Genomic DNA, 17673 nt, shown 5'->3' on the forward strand with positions numbered 1-17673 from the left:
GGGACAAGTGAAAATGCTTAGTAATTTTGTATTATATATGTGAAAAATATATATTTATATGAGTTTTCTTTTAAAGCAGGCTGCAGAAATGTTGGCAGAAAATGTTCTAACATCTGCTAGTGCTGAAGCAGCTGTTGTTACAGCTGATGTATCAGAGTCTGAAAACAATGCTACATCCAAAAGACTACAGTCTTGTAAAACAATTGTAATGCGTAATGAATTTTCTGTTTCAATGGGTGTTGGTCTTTCTCCTACTCGAGAAGAGACTGAAGATGCGTCCACTATTAGAGACTCTATTGAGAACCTTCATTTATCAGAAGCATTGCGTATTCCACCAGGGAATGATAAACAGTGCATAGCAGACAACCAGCTTCAGAATTCAAGAGAATCTGGTTCTGGAAACATGAGTGTCAGTGCTCCTAATTTATCTAATACGAATGTTAGTGATTCTGCTGTTAGCTTGCTTGAAACATTTGCTGCTGTTGCACGCAGAAGAGCTAATGGCAATGCTACAAATTCAAGTACCCCTAATTCATTGTTTACCAGAGGTTCTAATAATGTTGGGAGCCTGGTACGATTAGCTTTATCTTCAAATTTCTCAGGTCAGTATATTTTACATGCAGTATTGCCTTCTTGCACTGATTTGGTTTTTATTAAACTTTTGTTTCATGTATTACTACAAGGTATTTCGATAGGTAGTTCATCCAAAAAATCAGTAAATATTTCCATCACATTCTCTATAAAAACATAAATCGTGGTTTGCATGTCACCAAGGTACTGCGGGCCAAAAAATGCTGGAAATATCCTCTGTCTACATCCGGACATACTCAAGTAACAAAATCTGTATTAAGGTTCATAGCGTTACGTGTCAAATGGTCTGCATTGCTTTATTCATTTGCATTTTTAATCCTACCATTAGTGAGATTGATTTTTTGTAAGCATTACCTATGATATTGTCTTCATAGCAGGGAATGAAGTCAAACAGTGTGAATGGGATAGCCAATTGTAGAATTTGGAACTTGCATTGAGACCTCGCACAAACAGACTTAAAGCCAAAAGTAATCATAATTAATCATGAATGTTACTACTGGGTATTTGAAAAGACTGAAGCTTGTTTTAAAGCAACTCATTGTGCTTGTATGTAATATTCAGACGAAAAAATATATAATTGGCTATTAGGAAGGGCTTCTTACTGAAATACTTTGTATAAGCTATTAATACACATTTGTGTTTCTGTTTTTATTGAAATTTCTTGTGCATGGAAACAGGTTATCTGTAAAGTTAAAAAATTATTAGATTTAGAACCCACGAATGTTTCAAATAAATATCTTGAAACTTCTGTGCTTAGAATTTTTTTTAATCCACTTTTTCTTTAAAATATTATTTTATGAAGTAAATGATTTGAAAGTGTTGTATCTCTCCATTCTTCTGCTCATTTGAAATGAATGCAAATTCTAGAGCTTGAACAACTAGCTAAAAGTTTTTAGTGTAAGTCATTACCCTAATACCCATTTTTATGCCACTTTTGCATTTTACGTTTATGTTCTTTGCTTAAAAGCACAGCATGTTATGAATTTGATATATTTCTTCCTCATACAGGGTGCACTAAAAGTCACAGTCACTAGACTTTTTAAAGCTAAAACAAGTTGTAGAAAAAATGTGGTGTACCATAGGATTTAAATCTTGAATTCAGATTATTTTATAATACATTAAAAAAAGCATTTTATTTAAAAAAATATTTATCAAATATTGAAAAAAATGGTAGCTTCTGTAAATAAAGCAGTTTCTCTCTGTATTAGTTTCATTAAATCTCTCTCTCAAATTTTAATATTTAAAGGGTTTGTAATCAAGTGAAATAATTATACCTTCTCTTTCAGCAGTAGGTATTTATGCTCCATAAGAGACCTAGATATGTAAATGCTGTAAAACTTTAAAGGAAGCTGTTCACACATAAAGCTTATTATAATTATTATTTTTTGTGTGCATGTGTGTGGTTTTGTGCCTGATGGTTTATTTCTAGATGATTTTGGTTTGTAAAATTTGGTGGTTCTTTCTCATCAGAGTATTAGCAAATTCAATTGTATGTCAGTTTCAAATGTGCAAGAGGTGAAAGTATGGTGAGGCTCACTCATAGTGACAGCACTGATTCTCTTGTGATATAATGAAGAATTCATAAGTTTAGGAATCTCTCAGTGATTTAGTGTCTAAATTTGCGGACTATGGGTAGTTGATTGAGTTCACTGATGAATGGATCCACTGCAAGGGGGTTTTGTTTTATCTCATTTCTTTTGTGAATACAATCAATTTTACTTAGAGAGTCTTCCATAAATGCATCCCTTTTACTAGGCACTTAGCCTAAGCAAGATTTTTCAGGATTCACAAATCCACTTGTCTTCATTCGGTAGGAAATCTAAATTTTATATTCTTTCTTTTTAAGTCTCTGAGTAAAAATTTGTTAGTATATGTTCTTTGTTGCATTAAGTGGTAGTATAATCAAAAAATTATTGATAGAACTTTTGGTATATTGATCTCACATGGGTAACAGAAAGCTTTCTATTGTATGATTACTAAGAAGTGGAATTCCAGTATAGTAACGTCATTAATTTGTTTGTTAAAATGTGTTATTTTCTTATGAAATTCCAGTGCCTATTTGTTTCTTGCAGACTTGGTGTGAGGAGAATTGTTCATCTCCATGGTAATAGCCCTAGTTTTCATTCTTTCATATGCAAATTAAAGCTTTAATTTTTTTTTCTGAGGGATCTGTGGAGAATAAATGAAATATGGAAAGTATACAATCAGGGTAATTTTACTTTGCCACCTACTTTTTCTATGAATAGATATTGAGCAATGTTAATATGCACTACATATTATATATATGTGTAATAATTGCTAAGCCAGAGATTGTTGTGGTGTGAGTATCTTTATGAATGTCATTCGGGTATGATAATTTTTGATTGCTTGTTTTAGTATTTTTAGATTGAGTCTATTTAAGTTGAGTCATTCATTAAATGAATTTTTTTAATATTTGTTTACTTTTGAAGTATGAAGATTAGCATCTGTGTATGGAAAAATGGTACCCTTTTTTATAGCATAAGAGAGTGAGACTAAGAGTTAATATCTCCTACTTATAATTATAAGCTGTTTTGTATAGCCATAGAGAAGATCATTTGTCAGGAGGTGCTACCCAGATGGGTTGGAAATAGGCCAAGGAGAAACGAAGGCCTAAAAAAGGCGTTGCATGTCTGTTAGTTACAATGCTTGTAAATTTAGCAGTGAGTTATATAAGCTCCAAAATCTTACCACCAGCAGTAATATAAACCTTTTAACATTGAAGCCCGAATCTGTGGATTTGTGGAAATATGCCTGGCATATTACGCATGCATCCAGCTGCTCTGGTGACTCTTTATTGTATTGAGATTTTTCCTTCTCATCGATATAGTGGTGTTGCAATTGCACTAGGGTTTTCTTCAACATAAGTGTTATAAACAAGGTTTTGATGTAATTTTAGAGGAAAAAATCCGTGAAGAATATGTCAGTTGATTTTGATGGTCAAATATTGCTGCCAATACCCTCTGGCATTTTCTATTGATTTCTGACTATACTAGACATTTGTCTCTGGACAAATAGTCAGATCTACCACGTTTGTGCTGCAAGGAATTGAAATCCTTCTGTTTATTAAACAGGATTGCCATGCTACCTGGAAAATGGGGAAAAGTCAGGGAATTCGAAAATTAACCAAAAAATTCAAGGAAAAGTTAGAGAATTTAAATATTTTAGTCAAAATCTGGAAAAGTCAGGAAATTTCATACTGCGATCCCCCCCCAAAAAAAGCGAGTTTTGCGCCGATGTTGGAAGCGATCACTTTCTTGGCGAATTAATCTGTCGCATGTGCGTCATTCAGGCAGCTGGCATAGAGCAAATTTTCACAGTTCCAATTAGATTGTCTTTTAGAAAGGCAAAGCAAGTTTCCAGTAAACTTGAGAATCGCATGTGCATGTTGAACTAAACAAAATACTTATTCTAGTATAAAACAAAATCGGTTAAATTGTAATATACAGTACCATGAAATTCGAATCAAAGAATATGTATTGCTAAGAAGGAAAACCTCTCTGCAACAGGAGTGGCTCCATTCCAACGTAGAGGGAAACAGCTGTGCATGCTCGAAATATCTGTCGCCAAAGCTTGAAGCCAGTGTTGAAATTTGAAGATCACGTTATCAAGAGTTCATAAAATGAATATCGTTTAAAATTTCTTTAAACTTTAAAGCAAAAGAAAATATTTTTTGTGAAAGTAAATTAATTAATAGATTATTTATTTATTAAAAAAAAAAAAAAAAAAAAAAAAAAAAAAAAAAAAAAAAAAACTACAAAAATCCGTGTTTAAATTATTGTGAAAAATCAAAGAATGTTTCATCTTAATACATGTTCCTCAATTTCCTGTACACATCGCTGAGAGGGAAATTCTGACAGCCAGGTTCTGTCGCCAAATCCCTTGACATATTCTCCCTCTGATTTCTAGTGACGTAATAGCATTACGTCTATGGAACGTTTCTTTCTTATATAGATGTTCTTTGGTTAGAACACAGAGTATAATGATACGGAGTACTTTGGTTAGAACACGTCACTATTCTCCGTAGGTTAGAATAACCTCCATGTACGGTATACATGGTATTTGGTGGCATTATGATGTGCAGTAAACGGGTCATTTTGGTGTTGGCGACAATTTTCAAAATTGTGCCAAGGCCTTACCATATACTAAGATTTTACCACAAAAGCTTTTAAACCTTTTTTTTTTTTTTTTTTTCCTTTTTAATAAATGCCTTATTTGTCATTTTGCAGTAAAATAAAAAAATAATAATCAGTCATCTAGGCTAACCTTTAAATAAAACTACATTCACTAAAATATCATTGATTATTCCAATTCAGATTTTAAGTAATTATCTTTATTTTTATATTATTTGTATCATTTAATGTTGTTTCTTCCCTCTAAATTTAATTATTATTAGTAAATAATACTTTCAAATTTCAGGAAATTTTCTCTGGTATAATCCTGAAATTAATTGTATGAATTAATTGTATTGAAGTATGTTGACATACCATCAGGAATTTTAATGCACACATTTTTTGCTTATGTATGCTGCTGTATAAATATAAAATACCTGAATTTATTTTAAAATATCATTAAATAGATTTCTTTCTTTCGTTTAGCTCCAAAATGTTTGCAAAAAAAAAAAAAAAAAAAGACATTTTTAATCCAGATTAGGCAGATTCTAATTTCAATCGTCAGTAAAGAAAACAATTCACATTATAATTAAAATAGCAATGCTTTGGGGGATTTTATATATATATATATATATATATATATATAAGCCATATGTAATTGGCAAATTTTTGTGTTCTCAGGTAATACCATAATTAATTTACCTCTTAGCACAGCCAACGTGCATTACGCGCATAGACTGAAATTTTCTTAAAACACACGTGGAAAACCTGGAAAAGTCAGGGAATTTCATTCTCCTGTTTGAGTGGCAACCCTGATTAAAATAGATAGTTGACAATGCGTAATAGAGGACTGACAGGCTTAATGTCCTAATTCAGAAAATACTATCCTGTTGTTATGTGTATTAGTGTATTCTCATCTAAAGTAGGTTTCTTCAACCCGTGGCCTGCAGAGCCATTTCAATCATTTAGAAAATGCAACTGTTTATAATTCTTTGCTGTTCCCTGCATAGAACTTTGCCAGATGTTTGATATTTCATCCAATTCTGCTTTTATTAAGGGTCAATATATTTTAAGCATCTTACTGTGTTGATCTTCTGTACTAAAATAAACACAAAAAGAAACTGCACCTAGATATCATACCTTCATATGCTTCTTGCTTAAAAGGGGGAAGGGGGAAGAAGAGAGGGAAGAAGGAAGTAGAAGAAGGGGGAAGGGGGAAGAAGAACTTAATTCCGAAGAAGTTCTTGCTGTTACAGAATTGGTAAGGATAATTTTTCTTTAGTATTTTAGACATTGCAGCTTGGAAAGTTTAGAAAGATCTACAGGCAAGATTTATGGACCCACGATTCTAGAAGATTCGAGAAATATGTGACAAAATGGAAAATGTCTCCATGGTATCAACAAGTAATGGATGTATTTTACAGAAAGTTTGCAATGAATTTCTTACTTTCTGGAGAATGTCCGGAAGAACAATGAAAACAAAATATTTGAGTGTTTTACTCCTGATACTAGAATCTTTTTCTTAACATGTTTATCTTCCCTTTATTTTCTCTACTTTTCACTAGAGTCAAGCGTGGAAAATATCAAAAATGCCTCTAATCTTATCACATGGGCATGTATTATAGAAGAGGATTTTTTATTAATGAAGAAATAGAAAACTTACGATTAAAAAAAAAATCATCTAATATGTCTTAATGCATCATACACAGAGCTAGAACTAGGCATTTTCCCACCTGATGCAGTCTCTGTGGATCCTAAATTCTGCTGTCTGGTGCCTTTCTAAATTCTGCTTCCAGTGGTGGCTCTAAATCCTAAAAGTTTTACTATTTCTAGATTTTGTTGCTCGGTGTGTCACTAAATTCTAAAAATTATGCGTCACCAGCTCTGTGACCGGACCTTACCATATGTATTTCATATAATGAAAAGGAAACGTGTTGAAGAAACGAATAAATATATAAAGAGAAAGAAAATTATTCTTCAGAGATTTGTAGTTATTATTATGTAAATTACCCAGTTGTTAAATATTTCAGCCTTTACTATAATTTCCCATTTCTATTTCCTCACCAGAATGCAAATCACTTAGTTTTTAAACTGAGGTTTTTGGAGTGTAAGACAAGAGTGTTTTACTGACCTCCACTTGCTCCTTGTATTAGTTCCTATCAGCTCTGATAATTTCCATTACCGCTGCTGACATTTGAATTGATTATAACGATCTATGAGTTATTGAACCAGATTAAATTGAAATTAAATTGACCACATTTCTTTGACCACTAGTCCATATTTTTAGTTTGAATTTGACTCTTCTTGTTTAATTACATCACCACGAGCTGTAATTGATTTTGTTAGCATAAGAACATGCCTTTATGTTCTAAGTTCTTTTTAAATAAGAAGCTTATGTAAACGTCTGGTTTATAGTTACTTTCAGCCATAATTTGTTTCACATCTGTCGGGGGGGGTGTGGACTATTTAACTTTTATCAGATCAAGTAAACCCTCACAGATAGTACATTGTGGAGAGGTTGACAGTTAGGAGATGAAACAAGCAGAAACTAATGAGAATATTGTTTTGCATATTGAGACAAATTTCTAATTGTTAGAAAAGATGCTTAAGGAGAAGGAAATCGATATAAATTAGCCAAAATGTCTGGGCAGGGCTTCAGATTAAAAAGACGCATAATTATTTTGTTTTGTGGCTACAAAATATAAATGTTTAATGTGTAATTATCCTAACATTGTTTAAAATTCAATGTCGTAAATTGCATGTATTTTAAACTGTGAAATTTTATTAGCTTGTGATATAGGTTTTTTTTTTTTTTAAACAAATATTACTAAAAAATTAATTTGATAGTGTCCATGTAAATTCTTATGACTGAAGTTATCTAATACCGAATTTAATTACTTATAACTAAATGCTTACCCTTAAAAATTATCTTTGCATATTAAAGTGAGTTATTGCCTTTCATTAACCTTTATAGTGGTCACAAGGTAAAACACAATGTAAAAATTCATGTAAAACTTATTCTTCGCATCTAGTGAAACTTAAAATAATGAAAAACAATTTATCACCTCTAGTGCTTTAGTAGCTTAATAGAACCTTAAAATATATTAACTGAGTTACAACCCCTGGAACTCTACACGAAGCTGTGACACTAACTGCGTCAGACAGAGCTCAACTAACTTTCAAAACTTACTTTTTAACTGTGCCTACATCAGACCTTTCAGGTTTGTTCTCATCAGCAGGTCTCTCTGTAGGCAAGCAGGAGTGGTGACAACAGCCAGTCTTTTGTTATGAATCATGCTGATTATGATTTTAATGCTCATTTTAACCTATGCTGCTTGACGTAAAATCTACTTACTATTTAGTAAACCTCTAGACTGAGCAAGTATGTGACAAAAAATGAAAAAGCTAACTGTTAGTAAAACGTAACTAAAATTTCACTTATCTTCTTTCAAATATGTCCAGTTATTCTAAGTGTAAAATGTTTAATGATACTTGATAAATTTCATAATATTTATTTTATTTTCAAATGCATTAATAGCTATGTTAATTAAACTATGTTTAATAATAATGAATCCTACTTACGAAGCTCTTTTAGTTTTAGGAGGGTATTAAAAAGTGAAGTTCAGGCATAGATATAATATTTTTAATTGAATTTATTCAGTTCCCATTTGCTCACAGGTCCTTAATTTTTTTCATTAATGGTCCTTAAAAGTACTTAATTTTCGTGTGCAGAAATGTGTACGAACCCTGGATCATCACTGAAGTACCTTCTATCCCACCAGTAATGTAAGTTTTTTTATTGTCAGTGTATTTTTCTAGCGTCATTATGTAATATATATTACACCAGCTTCATTCTCTTTCATGATTTAAAGAAGTGCAAAGTATAATAATTTAAATTTCATTGAATTTTATTTTTTGAATGAAAAACAAAATAAAAGGTAGTATAAAAATCAGTAACCCCACCTTTCCCCTTAAAATTAATTTTAGTCTTGTAAACTTCCCTCTCTTTTATAAATTTTCTGCCTACACTACATATTTGATAGATGTGTGGCCTGTGGATTTTAATGAATTTATTGATGTGACCTGAAGTGTTGCAGACTCTTCCCTAATCGAGAGAAATAAAGAGATTTAAAACTGCTGGTAAACTTCCTTGCATACATGCAGTATAGTAGCAAACAAGTAGTTTTGAATGAATAGGGCTGCACATGAAAACAATCAGATTTTCAGAATCTGAAAAATTGAATTAATGAATATATATAAAGTCATCTTCTGTTTTCATATTAATTGTCAACTTTTGTAGTAAGAGTAATTCATCAGATTGCACCAAATTATATCCATATTTGAGATTTTAATAAAATTTCTATACTAGAACATTTCTCATTACTTATTCTGACAGTGTTAAATTGTAGGCTGAAAATTTTTTGATAACAGGATTCTAACATTAAAGCATTACTTTTCAGTTTTAGTGTTTTATAAAAAGTATAAAACTTTAAGTAATATTGCGTTTGGGATGGACACTAGTGGCTAAGTAGCTGTGAACCTCAAAGTAGTAAGTACCTCAAAATGCTGAACTCTCGAGATTGATTATTACTGAAAGTGCTGATGACATACGTGCCGTGGTTATCCTTGAGTATAATGTAAATATGAGGAACTTATCTATAAATGTGTGTCTTCCTCTGGGAGCTTTAATGAGCAAATCAAATTTGTGTAGTCTTGGCCAATTTTTCATGAAATAAAAGCATATTGATTTCTTGAACAGCATAAATAAATATTTAGAGCTTTACATATGATAATATTACAATTTACGATAATATGAATTTCATGAGAATGTTTCTCAGTGTGGTGCATTTCAAATCACATACAATACTTAAATTTTTACCGTGATGTGCCAATTGTATGGCTATGTGTATTCAGTGTTGTGGAATCCTTTTTTAATAGTATTTGCATTTGTAACTAACAAAAAACATTATCAGTAATTCATGTAATGTGTCATACCTAAAAAAATTTAGTTGGCTAACTTTGATATCAGTGATTTGGGCTATAGTAGAACAGTTGTGATTAAATGTGTCAGCTTGTGAATTGGTGTAAAATATATGAGGTATATTTTTATTTAATCAATACACCGAACTTGATACAGTGATAGATAATTGTCAAGTGTCAAAATGGTATGGTTGTAAGTGAAATGATGGGTGCACGTGATCAGAAAAGAATATACAATTTTCAACTTATTGCAAGTTGTTATTGAAGTATGTATTCCTTCTTAAGTATGTTTTTCCCATGTGTAAGGAGGCCCATCAGTAGCCGAGTGGTAAAGTCGCTGAACACTGCTAGTTCGGTCCGAGGTTCGAATCCCGCGAACTGGCTGACTGCATGGGCGTTTTCGTGGTTTTCCCCATATGTAATGTGTATACAATCCAATTTCCCTTAGAATGCCCTCCACGAAGGTATCCCTCCCCTTAGGCAAATAGCCCTCATGTGCTTTGTCATAATTAAATACACCAACACCACCCATGTGTAATATGACTACAGGCCAGTTTCCCTTAGAAAGTCCTCCATAAAGTCACTCCCTTAGGCAGATGTCCTCATATGCTTTGCCATATTCAAATAACATTACCTAACCTTTCTTCAGCATGCCTCATCTCCCACAATTAATATTTATTTCATATTTGTATGTCCATCATAAATATAATAGTTTAGGCAGAGCACTATGAATATATTAAAAATTTGAGAAACTTGTACTAAAACATCTTTCAGAACACTTCATTTTCAAAATTGAATGCTGGCTGACTATTTTTTTGTGTCATCATTTATGACTTTTGGTTAAAAATGGGAAGTTTGCCTGAGATTTGGTGCTCATGGAATTTTATGTGAATTTTCCAAGCTTTTAATTGCAACTTAAGAATTTGTTTACAGATATTGTAGATTAATCGAGTAAAATATCATGTTCCCTCTTATTTAATGCTGGGGGGAATGAAAAATTTCATTTAACGTTTCATTATAAAAAAATGTTAGGTTATCATTTAAAGGAAGTTGCCGACACAAAGAGTTTTCCACATCAACTCTAACTAAAAGTGCATATTTGAATTTTGCTTCAAATTGCAAGTTTTGTGTGTGGAATCTACTACAGTCAAAAGTCGTTAATCCGGACTCGTCGGGACTTCGGCGATTCCGGATTATCGATTTTTCCGGATTATAGATCATCAGTTTAAATCTCGTAAGATGGCATGCAGAAATTCTAAAATTAAAAATATGAAACCGTAATTTATGAAATAAAGAACAATTATGATCTAAAGTGTATCAAAATTTACAAAAAAAAAAAAAAAAAAAAAAAAAAAAAAGCCGTAATATTTATTTGTTTACTTTATTAAACATTTCTTTCAATGTAAGTTGTTTCGTTTTATGTGATAATACTTTCTCTTTAATTCTATAAACAGACATAATTTCTTGTTCGGTTACAAAGTTCCGCTGTTCAAGTCCCGTAATTGCTGTGCGAAGAATACCGACTAACTTCTCAATCGAAATTTTTTTCTTTTCACTAACCTCTCTCCTTCTTCATGTCTTTATCCATTTTTTGCAGCAATTCCACTTTTTGTTTGATGGACTTGATGGACATCGAAACATACTTTCGTTTTGTAGATCCTTTGGGAGCTCCAGCATCGGAAATTCTTTTTGACATAATCGAAAGTTCAAGTTTACTTTTATAACATTGCTCTTACAGTCTGCAAAAAATAATAGGCCGCATCCAATTCAAAGATTAAGGAACAACGCAATCATCAAAATTAACTGAAATAGATAATTTTAGCTTATACCGTCCGTTATACATTAAACGCGCATGCGAAAACGTATTCTGCGCTTGCGCAGACGCATATGCGCAGTCGTAAATGCCTTACGAGCACGCGTAAACGCCTATGCACATGTGTCAATGAGGCGCATGCGCAGAAATTTTTTTAGCTTTGAGGTCCGGATTATGGGTGTCCGAATTAACGACTTTTGACTGTATAATGCTGGATGACAATCTTTCTTCCTTCTTGTTTCTAGCAGCTCCACTAAGATAATTCCAAGTTTCTATTTCCAAATTCTTGTATTTTCTGCATTTTGTATTAAGACAAGTGTAAAATTATTTATGCAAAACAGTTTTAAAAATGCCTCTTCATTTTTGATAGACATCTGGCATTCTTCATAGGTTTCAGTTTGGAATCTTTGAGCAGATTCAGAAATCTTTTATATTATTCGATTGTTGAAAATACAGCTCTGCTGCCTAAATCTATGTTTTACTACCTGTCACAAGTATTTCTGAAAGGAGTGACAGCTTGATAGTCTATGAGTGTACAAAATAGGGAAATTTAAATCATAAATATGACAACATGCATTGATTATGCATGTTACTTAATGCAGTACGTTATAAAGCATTTTGAATACTGTTAGTGTATTTTGGTGCCTGGTTATAAACTATTAAAAATCAAATTTATATGTACATGGCTTTAAATGTGCATAAACTATTAGAAATAAGATAGTCTTTATAATAGTAACAAGTATAAAGTAAGCAGTAACTTAAAGCTTTGTGCTGCTTTTTCTGTATTTTTTTAATGTATTTTATCATCAGTGATAGTGGAACAGTCGTTTTACCGACATAATTCCTTGATTACTTTTGATTTGTTCTCATGTTCCTTTATTTTCTGCTTGCTCATCAATCCCTCAAGGGAAAGAAAGATTAAAAAATTATATTTTTCTTGCTACTTATTAATCTGTACATATGTACAAAAGAAAATGAGTTATATCTCCAGAAACTTATGCTAGTTATGCTCTGAACTAACATTACTGTAACTTGAGGAAAACAGAATTATTTAAAAAAACGTAATTGATTGTAAAGTAATGATAATATTTTCCTTGATTACAAATACGGCTTGCACTGCTGTGTATTGGAAGAAAAATTTCAGAAGTTAAAAATTTACCATACGTGCATTATCGAATAAATATTATTATGATGCTGTTTGTTTTTTCCATACTGTATGTGTTGAGCAGCATTTGTTTCTCAGAATTTCCTATCAGCAGTGCAAAACATTTATTTAATATTTATATTTTCCTTTCTTTCTCCTTCCCCCTCTAAATCTGTAGTTTTATAAAGAATAAATGCTAGGGGGTCTTCTGTAACTGGCTTAACACAAGATATTGTTTTATCACAGATAAGAGTTTGATAGTTTTTTTTACCTAGTCACCTGAAAAGAATTGTATGATCTTTATATGAAGATATGTTAGTAGAGCTAATGTGGATGTGAATTCAGTGTAAAATGAATGCAGAAATATTTATTGATTTTGTATTTTTTCTGTTCATATTGACATCCATATGAGACAATCATGCAGTTGTTGTTACTAGGGTTGATTTGATCTTGATACTTAATGCTATTTACCATAATTTGTTCTGATTAAAAACTCTCATCAGATAATTTTTTCTCTTGGTAGTAGCTCCTTGTTCTTTGTATCCTTCTGTAAGTATTTTCAGTTTTACTTAGAATCAAACATCCTTATTAAAAATGTGCAACAAAAGCTTGGCCAAGCAGAGAGAAATATTTTTCTTTTGCATGAATGCACATATATACACAAAGGCTGTTTTTCCTGTTTTGAGCTTAAAAAGGAGGAGAAAAAAGATAAAATTTGAATACTGCAGTCATACTTTTTTGGGCACATAATATTGTTTATGTGAATATTCTCATCTTAGACTTAAGTTTAAAGATTGTGCATAGTGTATATACGTGCATACAATCAGAGAACAAGCAAAAAATATAAAGATTCTATTTTTAAACCCCAAGATGGTTATTTATGCCATCAGCAATGAAAGAGGCAAAAGCGAATATTACATTTCTTCTATATAGCAGTAGTGTTGGGATTTATGAGTGCAAACTCTTAGAATACTCATCAACAGGCTTTGAAAAGCGTAAAAACGTAGTGTAACAGTTTTACCACTCATCCATATGCAGCAGATCTTTTGACAATATATTGGCCCAGCTTTCCCTCTTGGTTGGTACTGCAGTAATCTTACCTGTAGCTCAAAGAATCATACAGAATTTTAAATGACCGTATTAATCAGAACTTTTAAGGTATTCTTCTTACTGATCCTTCTTTCCCTTAAACTTTCTGACAAGTTATTTTGCAGTTGGAGACTGCATTTATTTGCTTTTTTTTTTTCCAATGGCAGATCGTGAACAATTACAAATGTAACCCAATCCATTAGTCTATACAAGGCCGTATGTGGCGGTCTCTTCATTATGGAGGCACCTAATAGTTGGCCACCATCGCTTTTCCTATGAAGGGACGGACAGTTACAACCATGCCTTCTCTGGGATTTAAACCCAGGCCCTTCAGCATTTCAGTCAGCTTCCCTGACCACTATAGTGACTGGGCAGCAAACTATTATTTAATTATTTGCTAACTAAATCATGGAATTTTTTCCTGAGTTGATGTTGTTGAATCAATAGCTTATAGTCTTATTTACTTTGTATTGAAACAAAATGTGATGGTGTTGATTTCCTGGAGTTATGTGAATCCTATAAAGGCTAAAGAATTTCTTTTGTATGCAAATGAAATTATAAAAATTGAAAGTGTTTCAAGAATAAGCCATTGTAAAGCAGACAATAAATGCATAGAAATCGTAATGTGAAAAGGACCAGGGATGAAATCGTTGGCATAGTTTAATCAAGCACAAGAAGAATCTACTGGTAACTTAAATACTATGAAATACCATTTGATGAAGGCTTGGACTTAAGCAAGCAGTATTTTGAATTTCTAGGAGTAATAAACTACAACTGGTCGAGAAGTATGACTTTATATTATTATATAATTGATCTAGAAATAATGCTATTTATAACCTGGGAGTGGGAGACTTTAGAACATTCCTAAGTGTTAAAATAAGCTACTGCAAAACAGATATTTGGAAAATATAAAAATATGTTTTTTTGTCTCTGTATATTTTATTTTCTTATGCCTGGTTTTTTAACACTAAATTCTCTTTAATGTGCTGTGTGTAATGTTTTATTAATTGTTGTTATTTTTCTAGTTTCTTGATATATGATTATTTGCTATAACCTGAAAGTTGCACAGCTTCTGACCACAAACTATGTGGATTTCTGATCTGCTTTTGTATTTTCTTGTGTTCCATTTTATTTTTTGATGCCATCATTCAAAATAATTCTGTCTCATTTCATATTGATTTCAGAATCAGGATTGAGGCAAGTAGCCTTCATGGTCTTTACTGCATAGAAATAAGCAAAGGGGTCATGATTGTTTACTTCAAGCCTTTTGTTTTTTCACTGAGGTCTTCATTTTAACTTTTTTCATTGTGTCACTGCATCATCATTAAAGTACTTAATTCGCAGGGAAGGCAGGTAGGTATAGCATACCGTTTTTGAAGATCCAGTATTGGGATTAATTGTCCAGTAATGTATTTGCCATCTATAAAGGCATTTCCTAAAACACAATAATGTGCAATCATAGACCACTTTGATATGTTTATTGAAATGTCCTAAGAGGTTAGAGTGCACCAACGCTTCATCTGTCACAGAAAATGGAGAAGTACTATTAATAAAGTTAATGTTGAACTGGGCCACAAAATGCATTGCTGGTAGGAATTTTGAAGCAAATAAGAGAATGTGGTGATCTGTACTACGACTTCACTACTGTGTACTATGATTACAAGAGTCATATCACAAAGCAGAGGATCAGTTATTGAGTAAATTATTTATAAGCCTGAAGTGAGTATGTAGAGTCATTAGGTTAATTGGAAGCAGAAAAGATGAAAAATATGCAACCGCGTTCGCTGGGAATCGAATCACGGACCTCTGGAATACCGGCCCAGCGTGCTACCATTACACCACGAAGGCACGCTGAAAAGCGGGAGAAATACCTTATATACTCCCCTTTTTAAAGGGCGACTAGGATTTTAGGGGACCTAGTCGCAAAATCCTGGGTGTGGAGAATCATCATCCACAACCCTTTTAGTTCGGGCGCCACTTGTAGAGTCATTAGGTTAATTGGAAGCAGAAAAGATGAAAAATATGCAACCCCCTTCACCGGGAATCGAGCCACGGACCTCAGGAATACCAGCCCAGCATGCTACCATTACACCACGAAGGCACACTGGAAAGCGGAAGAAATACCTTATAAGTATGCAAACAGGATTGTCATCATCTAGAATGTTTGAATATGTGTGATATTTAACCATTGTATTTGGTGTGGTGCCACTAATATGTTTTTATAGCTTACTGCTCTAATAATACAACTAACAGATGTAGTTGAAGTCTGACAGTCTTTCACAAGGATGCTGAAAATGTGTGAGAATCAGAACATGGCAGAAATATATTTCAGCTCTGTGTCTTCAATTAAAATAATTTTTTGTTAATTTAAAATTTTTCAATTATGTATCTTTGACTAAGTTGAGTGTTTGTGAGACCTGTTTGAGTGTAATGCACCTCCCTCTGTGTAAATATTAATGTTTGCTATTGCAGTTTTTGGTTGTCTCTTTCTAGGATTCTCTGTTAATCTTCTCTCCCATCTCTGAATTTCTTATGCTACTCACATATCAACCTTTTATGACATTTTTGCTGCTGTCAACAGTTCTAGGATTTTAGTAGTTCTTTTCCCAAGAATCTGTGCAAAAGTTGGTTTTTGATATGCTCCTTTAAATTTCTGTCACCCATTTTTTATTTTAAAATCAATGCTTGGCTGTCTTATATCTTTCTATTAAGTATTTAATATTTGATTTGAGCCTGGAATTTATTTATATAGTTCAGATATATTCTTATCTGAATGCATCTGTTTTAGACAGATCTATAATGGCATTCTGGTGATTGTTATACCTTGCATGTAGATATTGATGATTTGTGTTTATATAATAAACTAATCTTATATCAGTATAAAATCTTACCCTTTTAGTGTTGCTATGGTCATTTTTTTTTTTTTTTTTTTTTTTTAACTTACCGTCAAATCCACTTATTTCAAATTCCGCTGTATATTTGTTGATCAGCTGGAACCCACTTGCAGACTGCATCAGCAAAAATAATTTTTTAAACTACATTTTATATACTGTGTACAGATGTCCATGTTATGTCACAGCATTTGTTCTTTAGAAAAAGTCACATGGTCATTCAGACATTCTTCTAATTGTGGCTTTTGAGCAATTAATGGACAGCGGTCTTCACCCAAATATATCTATGAAATATCTCACCTCATTCACTGATGTGCAGTTGCTCTCTGTTACAACAACATGGACTTGACATTGCAGATGTCAGTCAGGATGGGAGCAGTAACTTTTTCATTCATGGTATGTTACCTAACACAACACTGTTGTTTTCAAAACGCAGACATGGATATAAACCTCCTTCATCCAGCAAAACACTTATACTGGTTGATGTCCTCTAGAGTTGAGGAATTCTATGACAGTTAAGTTGATATTATTTGGTAGCCTTTTATATATAGAACTCCATCTTTCAGTGTTTATTTCTGCAAATACAAAAATCATTGCCACATGATTTATACTGCACATTAGCAAGGGCATGTGCTGTGATGTACAACTTCACCTACACATTCCTTTTATCTTACTGTTCATAGTTATGGTTAACAAATGGGTTTTAGTTGGTTTTGCCTAATAATATTTTACAGGCAAAGTAAAATTTACACCTGTTTGTATTTTTGATTAATTTTAGCATTAATACATTATGCTAATCACTAACAATATGGAAATCTGATGCTGTAAAAATTCTTGAGACTTTTCTGTATTCTTTGTTAATTTGTGAATTCACTTTATAAGAATTTTGGTATGGTTTCTCATCTGGAAAACCTTTTGAATGTCAACGGCAAAGGATCCTTCTTGTTTGGCAGATGGCCCTCAAGTGCTTTCCCTTACTTAAGTAATCCAATCTAATCCTTTCTAAAAATATATAACTGTAAGCAGTTTTCAATC

The 17673-nt window shown here is 32.4% G+C and overlaps 1 protein-coding gene across 5 annotated transcripts in view; it reads left to right on the forward strand.

Annotated features, from left to right (window-relative positions):
- Nucleotides 1-17673, forward strand: part of Ufd4 (ubiquitin fusion-degradation 4-like) — a 405607-nt gene that overhangs the window by 270612 nt on the left and 117322 nt on the right. For 4 of the 5 annotated variants that reach the window (XM_085808305.1, XM_085808308.1, XM_085808307.1 and 1 more), the window contains exon 27: nt 77-602. In XM_085808305.1, the coding sequence (XP_085664431.1) occupies nt 77-602 (526 nt within the window). The remainder of the gene's footprint in view (nt 1-76; nt 603-17673) is intronic. The other variant, XM_085808306.1, reaches the window with a different exon arrangement.

Source organism: Stegodyphus dumicola, chromosome X1 (assembly GCF_044657685.1).
Source record: "Stegodyphus dumicola isolate Sdum_Otavi_A_Nest chromosome X1, ASM4465768v1".
Lineage (NCBI taxonomy): Eukaryota > Metazoa > Arthropoda > Arachnida > Araneae > Eresidae > Stegodyphus > Stegodyphus dumicola.